We start from the raw sequence: 8,034 nt of genomic DNA, 5'->3' as shown, positions 1-8,034 counted from the left end.
CAAAGCCTTTTGTGGCTCCAGATAATGTTATAGGAGTGCAAATGCTAAATCCTGGGTGATACTTGATGTCTTGGTATTGTTTTGAGGTGATTGTGGAAACATGTTCATTTTTAGATTACTGGATATCCCAGTCTTTATATCAAGTCACAGGGTGTTGTTTCAGGAGGTGCTATGGGTGTTCAGTAGTCACAGAGGAATAAAACAATGCAGCTAAAATAACAGCAGCACAATGTGGTTTGCTGAAATTGTTTTTACTCACAGGAGGTCCAGGGATTCCAGGAGGACCTTTAGGTCCGAGCAAACCACGAGGTCCCTAGAGACACACACACACACACGCAAGCCAAGATCAGTCAATAGTCAAAGTTGTAAATTACATATTCAAACAGCCTTACATCAGCAGTAACATTAGCATTAAGGCAAATTAAGATGTAGTTGAAGTTAGTGGTGATGGTGGTGTACTGGACCGGTTTATATTGAGAGGTGTTTCTAATATTCTGCGTCCCTCATGTTTATGTGCAACTGAATTTAGACATTTTGGAAAATGTCAACAAAAACGGAACATTGTCGACTCTGCAAAGGTAGTAGATAGGTACAATATTATAAATTAAAGAAAAATAGCAATTTGTCTTATTTTATAAGTTTTGTAACATTTTGAATGTTTACTGTTTTTATTGATGTTAATGAAGGTGACAGGTATTCACATCCAGACATCTATAAGCTATTACTTTTCAGTCTGCATGTGTTGGTAACTTTTTTATGAAAACAATTGTACCATACACCTGTGATCCTGGCAGCACTCGGCTGTATCTTCTACCCATCCATAAGCCCTAGACATAATTACAGTGAACCCCAACTATTTCATGTATTATTGCTGGTGAGAAACAACAGGTGTAACAGGAGCATAAGTGAGACTGAGATAGTACAAATTAGAGTGAGAGCTTTAAAATCTGCTGTGTTGTCATGGAAACACTCACTGGTTCACCTGGGAGACCCCTGGGTCCAATGTCTCCGTCATCTCCCTGCAAACACACACAGAAACAGCACGCCAAGGACAGAATGACGTTGATTATTAACATTTATGTAGCGACACAAAGACAGATGTACAGATGTAGAGCTTGGAATAACTTCAAATAATCGTTCATATCATCATACCCTCTCTCCATCCTCTCCTTGAGGCCCTGGGGGTCCCATCGCTCCTGAGTCACCCTGGGCAGGAGAGAGGAATCAGAAACATTCTTTAGTTTTTCTTACATATATTGTTATTAAAGTATTAAAGTTCTTATACATATTCAAAAACAATCAATATTTTTTCCTGCCACTACGACCACTCTACCAATAATAATAATATGTGAAATGTATGTGGCATTTTGATTGTGATTTGCTTTTGACTCACCCTGTGTCCTTTGTCACCGGGCAAACCAGGAAGGCCATCAAAACCACGATCGCCCTGAGAGAGACACAGACATGTGTAAGGTATCATTACTGAAGACCAAGTAAAGCTAAAGTAAAGTAAGCTGGTTTAATCATATTCCAGTATAGCCCATCGGGGTTATTTTGACCATAAAGGAAGCACACCAGAGAGAGGTTACCTTAGTTCCAGTCTCTCCTGGCATTCCCCTGGCACCATCAGCTCCAGCACGGCCCTGTTAAAAGACAAGCAGAGGAAGAACATGTTTTAAAGTGCTACTGCACACGAGACAATAGTTGAGACACATGCCAAATACCAATGTTTTGTTTTTGACAGGGCATGATTGGCTAAGATAGAGAGAAAAGAAGATTATGGAAGAGCACTAGGTATGGAAACAAATGATTAGTTGTCTAAGTTTTGCAGAAGGTTGACAAAACCCTTTGTGGAGACTTCTGGAGGTGGAGTGGACTAACTGATTACACAATTCAGTTAAATCTTTATTTACATAGCACCAAATCACAACAAAAGTTTACCCACTTTTCATATAGAGCAGGTCTATACCCACACTCCCTATAAAATTACACTTGTTATTGGTTTAAATATCTACATAATTTATAACAAAAGGTACATAAACTTAGAGCAGCCTCTGAGCTTCTCTCTGAGAAACAGAGCAGTAGGTTAGAGATTAGTTATGTAATGCCTGTCTACTTTTGGTTAAACAAACAATAAACAACTAAATGAATAACCAATGACAAGGCAAGCCAGCCATTTTTATACTCACTCTTCTTCCTGCTTTGCCTGGGGGTCCCATCAAACCTGGGGGTCCCCTGGAACCCTGAAAAATTGATTGATTGATTGAGATGTCTGGGATACATTTTTGCAATAGATCATTAATAACATACACAATACTGTACTGTACTACACGTAAGGGTTGATTACATGATTTGACATACAAATGATTTAAAAGATTAGATTTTAATGGGAGGTCAGGGTTCAGGATTGGCCCACTAAGTGTTTTTACCTGAGGACCAGGGTCTCCACTCTCTCCCTTCAGACCAGAACTTCCCGGATTTCCCTGAAATAGACACAATAATCAACATCATCAACTACTACTCATTCTTCCACATGCCTTAATGATGAGAAAAGAAAATCAGCTGTTAGACAATTAGCAATGATAACAACAAACTCTTGATATGAACAGCTAAAGGTCCAATTGATAGATAACCCACCAGGGGTCCAGGGCGTCCAGTGAATCCCATTGGTCCAGGAGGTCCTTTCAGAGCCATCTAGAGACATTAAATCTCAAAATCAATGATGATGAAGGCACATGGTTTCATATAATGTTGGTCGTGTATGAAGAAATACATCAGCTAAATGCAGTGTTCTTACAGATTCCCTTTCAAAATTCCATACATTTCCAAACATAAATTCTTCTATCTTCATAAAGTCTTCTCGGTAGATTTTTCAGACCATATTTGACATCTGAGTACAACAAATTTTTCTATACTAACTAAATGGTTTTGAAAACCAAATGTTAACATGTATGTTACATTATGACTATGTATGCTATTATGTTGCCATATAATTGCCAGAAGATTGTAGCTACATACTGTAGCTCATACAAATCAACTTTTCTCTCATTTGGGATCCTTGCCGCATTTTCTTTTTAAACAAATTTGGTCGCAGATGCCCAGATTTAGTACATTTATGAGACACTTGGGGCAGAGCTTTGCAGGCAGAGATGTACAGGCCTAGAAGCAGCTCTGCGTAGTGTGCGTTCAGTTGTTTGAACAGTTGTTGTTTTTTGTTGTGTATTCTATCGTTTTCATACTGATATGATCCTTGAGGCAAACTAACAGCACAATGGAAATGTGAGGTAAAGTGAGGACTGACCCTGGCCTGAGACAAGATGGCTGCTGCCTGGGCTTCCTGTGCAGAAACAACAGGACCCTTGTCTCCTCCACTCTGACCAAAACGGAACTGAAAAGAAAAGAAAAAAGCATTTAGACTATGTGAGTTGCTAATAGTACTGTGCCTAATGACTTGTATGGGGCAACTGTTGGATAAACTGAATATAATTTTGACAAATAAATGATCATACAATAATATGGCATGCTTATAGACTACAGCTGTGATCAGTAAGAAATCTACAACTTATTGGTCACAGTACAAGGGTCCCAGTATTCATTTCTAATAAAGGATAAAAGATATTGGTGACTCACAGGCAGCATGACTGAGGTTCCAGGAGGTCCAGGGACTCCATCAGCTCCAGGCAGACCAGCCTTACCAGGAGGGCCCTGCATGATGGAGAGAAGAAGAGGTGAGCTGGCAGGCTCAAGGATAGAATAGAAGTAAAATACGCTCTATCTGCAATGACCAATAATGTCTCAGAATCCTCTGCGCACACTTAGCACTAATGTCTAATGTGTTGTGATGCACTCACCCTCTCGCCAGGATCACCAACAGATCCAGGAGGTCCAGAAGAGCCAGGGGGGCCAGTTGGACCCTGAAAGAGGTGGGGAAGGAGCTTAAATATTCTGATTACAGACTCAATGAGCTGGTCATTTTCTCTCTCACTGAAAATGGTGTTTCAAAGAACATTTGAGAAATAATGTTAATTGTCACAACCTTACTACAGTGCCAGTTACTATTGGCAACAAGAAAAATACACTACCAAAAATATTTCATAGCTTAGAGAATAAAGGTAATAATCAAGAAGACCAAATTACAAGAGTATTAATATAATATTTAGACATAAGTAATATGTCTTTTGGAAAGAAAACAAGGGAAAAACCATCATTTACTCACAGCAGGTCCCTCAGGTCCTGGAGGTCCTTCAATCAGCATACCCTGCAAAAGTCAAAATAAAGTCAAAAATGTTACACAGGAGGACAGAAACCTGATGAAAGGAGTTTAAATCTGGGGGTGTACATTGCAAAAATACAAGTCATCACTCTATTAATCAGACTCCTGATTTTATGAGATTTGTTTGTTTGTAATTCACCTTAACTAGTTAAAAAAACATTTTTGAGGGATTTGTCCTTCTTCAGTGGCTGCATTTAAGGTTAAAAAACTGAAATATGCCTAAATGACAAAAATCTTAAAACCATGTTCAGCCTTTTTTAAGAGGACAAGAAGTGTATGTTTGTCATTTAGTCTTTAGATGGGCATAGTTGCTGTGATTTGAACTACAAATGTTCTAAGCTATAGGGAGTTTGTCAAGTTCCCAAGTGGATACTGACACAAAGTGAACAGGTCATAGACATATATAACAACTCACTGGCAACAATTTAAACAAATATATAAATCCTGTGATTTTACAACATATAGAAGGTATGGTTCTTGTGGCAGTAGTAGTATCCTAATAGGTGAATGTATGTTACATTTTTAATCACACCCTCAAATTGATATAATAGAATTGGTAAATCTATCTTGAATTACTATGGATGATGAGCAATTGCCTTATAGTTAGAAAAGCAAGATTATGACTGGAGGGTTGTTCGTGGAAACCCCTGGAGCTTCTAGGAAAAGCGACAGGGGGAAGCTTTCCCTTTCTGTCACAGAGCGAGCCAGTTATAAGCCAGTTAATACACCTGCTCAGGTAAATTGGGTGAAAGACAATCAGTAACTCACAGGCTCCAAGACAGCAGGTTCTCCTTTGTCTCCTTTCTGGCCTCTGATGGCAGCCTGAGGAAAACACACATGTAGCCAACAACACAGCGTAGTCAGTATAGAGGTACTCACACACACCCATCAAAAATAAAAAAGACAAAGACACTCATGGAATGGATATTATAGACAACACTGTTTTTGCTGCATGCATTTAAAATACAAGTAGATGCACACTCACATAAAGACACCAACATTAGTTTGCCACATTATACCAAACACTATTATGCCAGTGTAGAAAATAGAATAATAAAATGAAAACCTGTTTTGCTCGTGATAAAGGCATAAGCTTTCGTCCAAATACCGATGATTCAATGGTTCTCCAAACTGTCAGTCCATTACTTGTAGAATCTTTTGCATAGATACAGAGAATCATCTGGGCTTAGTAGCTCTAAATAAAGCCATACACTGACATAAATGGCATTCAAGACAAAAAATGCAGCAGTCGGTTACTGCCGCACTTCCAAATGCCTCTTTATGCAGTGTATGTGATAGTTCAAGTTATCGTTTCTGTTTATTAGGATCCCCAATAGCTTCTACCATGGTAATAGCTATTTTTCCTGGGGTCATGAGTTGCTCACTATACACCGTATAGAATAAAACCAATTTCAACCACTCATGTGGGTACTAGATCTTGGTCCTTAAAGTATTTGAAATGCATTCAAATACAGATTGGTCTGTGATTGATTGAGCTTGCCTGGCATAAAACTGAATCTGTGAATTGTCCATACATGCATGGTGGCCAATTTTTAATTTACTTGTATCACACTATGAGTGGGAAACTAAGACAGGTGTTAACAGCCAGTACATAAAAAGGTACATTTTTAAGGTCAAGTATAAATAGGTAGGTGTAGTCAAAGTTGTAGCTGGTCCTCCAGAGATTTCTAAATTGATATTAGAATATTTAGGTCTATCTGAAGTCACACTTATGTGTTAAAGTGAAGGTAATTATGGCTACATTCTCAACCCTATCTTCCAGGTAACATTTTCTACAGTTCCATGTGTTCAAAATAGCCACCACGGGGAAGAAGGTCAGTAGGTCTCAGAGTGGTAAAAAAATAATAGTAATAAATGGTATCTCTCAATAATGGCCTTTGAGAGACGGCAAACTCAAACCAATCATTTGAGAGGACATTGAATACAATTTGACAAAGACTAGGATTCAGAGTTGGTTGAAACTGATTTTGTTTTTTTTTTGCCTGTGAAGCAAAACGACTTACGCCTCCCTCATCTGTCACAGCGGACAGGACGGGGCCCATGTTGGCATCGACCTCTCCAGTCTCCAGTAATGGCTCATTGTAGTCCCTGTAGGAATAGTCGTATTCCTTAAGGCCCACGTCCCCAGTCACATACTCCTCAGTGAAGACCTCCTCGCCCACACCGCCTGCCTTGGTGGCATCTACCTCCTCTCCCACCAATTCTGGCTCCACCTGGGGCTGGGTTGGGTTTATCAGAGCCGCAATGGGATAGACAGAGGGGTACGAGAGGATGAATCAAGCAAAGGAAAATAAAGATGCAAGAGGAAGAAGGAACAGTGAAAGGGAGAGGGGTGTATGATGGGGAAATGTTAGTAAAGGCAAGATAAATATAGAATGAAAAAACAGGGGGATTGGAAGAGGGGGGCATATATAGAAAAAAAGTGAGTCTTACCTCTTGTAAATAAACAGTAGGGACAGAAAACAAAAAGACATCTGGAAGACTGTAGAGACTCTATTAGTCCTTCTTGTTATAACTTCAGTATGAAGGCTTTTTTTAGGTGAGTTATTATGGATTATGAGGTTTATCCTGCAACCTTAAATCTTCTGTTAATTATCTGTTGAGCTTATAATAGTATGTTTCCACCAAAGCATATCTTCATCAGCTTGTGTGTGATGGCCTGTAACCAAATGATTTCTCCAAATTTGCCGAAATATATTACCTGACATTATAAGTTTGGTTTAAATCAATAAAGAGAGAAAAAAGACACTTTTATTGTCAAGGGCATGCTTGCATAGTCCCCAAACACACAGAACTGATATGAAATCTTTGTGCAAACAACTTTGTGCTATGCAAAGCAAAAAATTTTATTTTCTATTTTACTTACCACAAATGTTTTAAAAACAAATATGAATCCAGTGGAAGTAGGCTGTACTGTTATCTCATATAAAAATGCAATCATTGAGTACATCGGAAGCACTATCAAAATAAACTTTAAATAATATTTATTCATTCCTAAAATATACCACATAGAACTGACACATTTTCTTCCATCAAAACAGAAGCAAAAACATCCTAAGCATCAAAACTGGAAAACAAAACAAAGTCATCAAAGGCAGGTAAAAATAGTTAAAATGGGAATGATGACAATATGGATAATTGCCACAATGAACTGTGAGAAACAGATCAGAACTGTGAGAAAATCATTCTCAAATTCTGATAGTTTAGGGCTGTAGAGAAAGCCACAGCAACAACTGTATTCTTTAGTTCTGTTAGATGTTTCTCTCAAAGAAGAATACATTATATTCATCTCCCTTTGGTTAAAAGTGCATATCAAATATTCCTATGCGGGTCCCTTTTTTCACAAGATTTTTGTTCTTATGTCAAGATCACTACCTGTTTAACCAAGGACTTTGATATGAGAACAAAAAAGGAATCTTGTTGTCAGGAAAAAAGAGAGCCACATAAAAATGTTTGATGATACAAACAGATGAATGTGGTGCATTCTCTAGTGAGAAGTTTTTCTCTTATGTCTTGTCATGTGGCATCGGTGCCAACAAAACATTGATGTGCGGTTAGAAAAGTGTAAAGGAGACACAAAGCTATAACTACTGGGTTAAACTACTAAAAGAATGAGCTCACCACTATACAGGTATTACACTGTCTTCTTCCTTTGGTGATGGAAGTCTTTTGCGTTGAGGTGATTTATTCCTGTTTTTGTCACTTTGAGCTCATTGTTAACTTTTGAGTTTTAACATTTT

General features: G+C 38.3%; 1 protein-coding gene across 1 annotated transcript in view; it reads right to left on the bottom strand.

Annotated features, from left to right (window-relative positions):
• Nucleotides 1-8,034, bottom strand: part of col11a2 (collagen, type XI, alpha 2) — a 56,569-nt gene that overhangs the window by 14,631 nt on the left and 33,904 nt on the right. Inside the window, exons 11-24 of the mRNA XM_035681892.1 lie at nucleotides 6,298-6,513; nucleotides 5,042-5,095; nucleotides 4,217-4,258; nucleotides 3,852-3,914; nucleotides 3,631-3,705; nucleotides 3,302-3,388; nucleotides 2,638-2,694; nucleotides 2,430-2,483; nucleotides 2,190-2,243; nucleotides 1,590-1,643; nucleotides 1,394-1,447; nucleotides 1,153-1,206; nucleotides 975-1,019; nucleotides 260-313 (exon numbers count right to left, since the gene is read on the bottom strand). Of these exons, the coding sequence (XP_035537785.1) occupies nucleotides 260-313; nucleotides 975-1,019; nucleotides 1,153-1,206; nucleotides 1,394-1,447; nucleotides 1,590-1,643; nucleotides 2,190-2,243; nucleotides 2,430-2,483; nucleotides 2,638-2,694; nucleotides 3,302-3,388; nucleotides 3,631-3,705; nucleotides 3,852-3,914; nucleotides 4,217-4,258; nucleotides 5,042-5,095; nucleotides 6,298-6,513 (963 nt within the window). The remainder of the gene's footprint in view (nucleotides 1-259; nucleotides 314-974; nucleotides 1,020-1,152; nucleotides 1,207-1,393; nucleotides 1,448-1,589; nucleotides 1,644-2,189; nucleotides 2,244-2,429; nucleotides 2,484-2,637; nucleotides 2,695-3,301; nucleotides 3,389-3,630; nucleotides 3,706-3,851; nucleotides 3,915-4,216; nucleotides 4,259-5,041; nucleotides 5,096-6,297; nucleotides 6,514-8,034) is intronic.

The sequence above is a fragment of the Morone saxatilis genome, unplaced genomic scaffold (assembly GCF_004916995.1).
Source record: "Morone saxatilis isolate NCDOM2014 unplaced genomic scaffold, NCSU_SB_2.0 Contig9, whole genome shotgun sequence".
NCBI lineage: Eukaryota > Metazoa > Chordata > Actinopteri > Moronidae > Morone > Morone saxatilis.
Note: the sequence above shows the minus strand (reverse complement) of the source record. Positions and strands in the feature narration are given on the sequence as shown.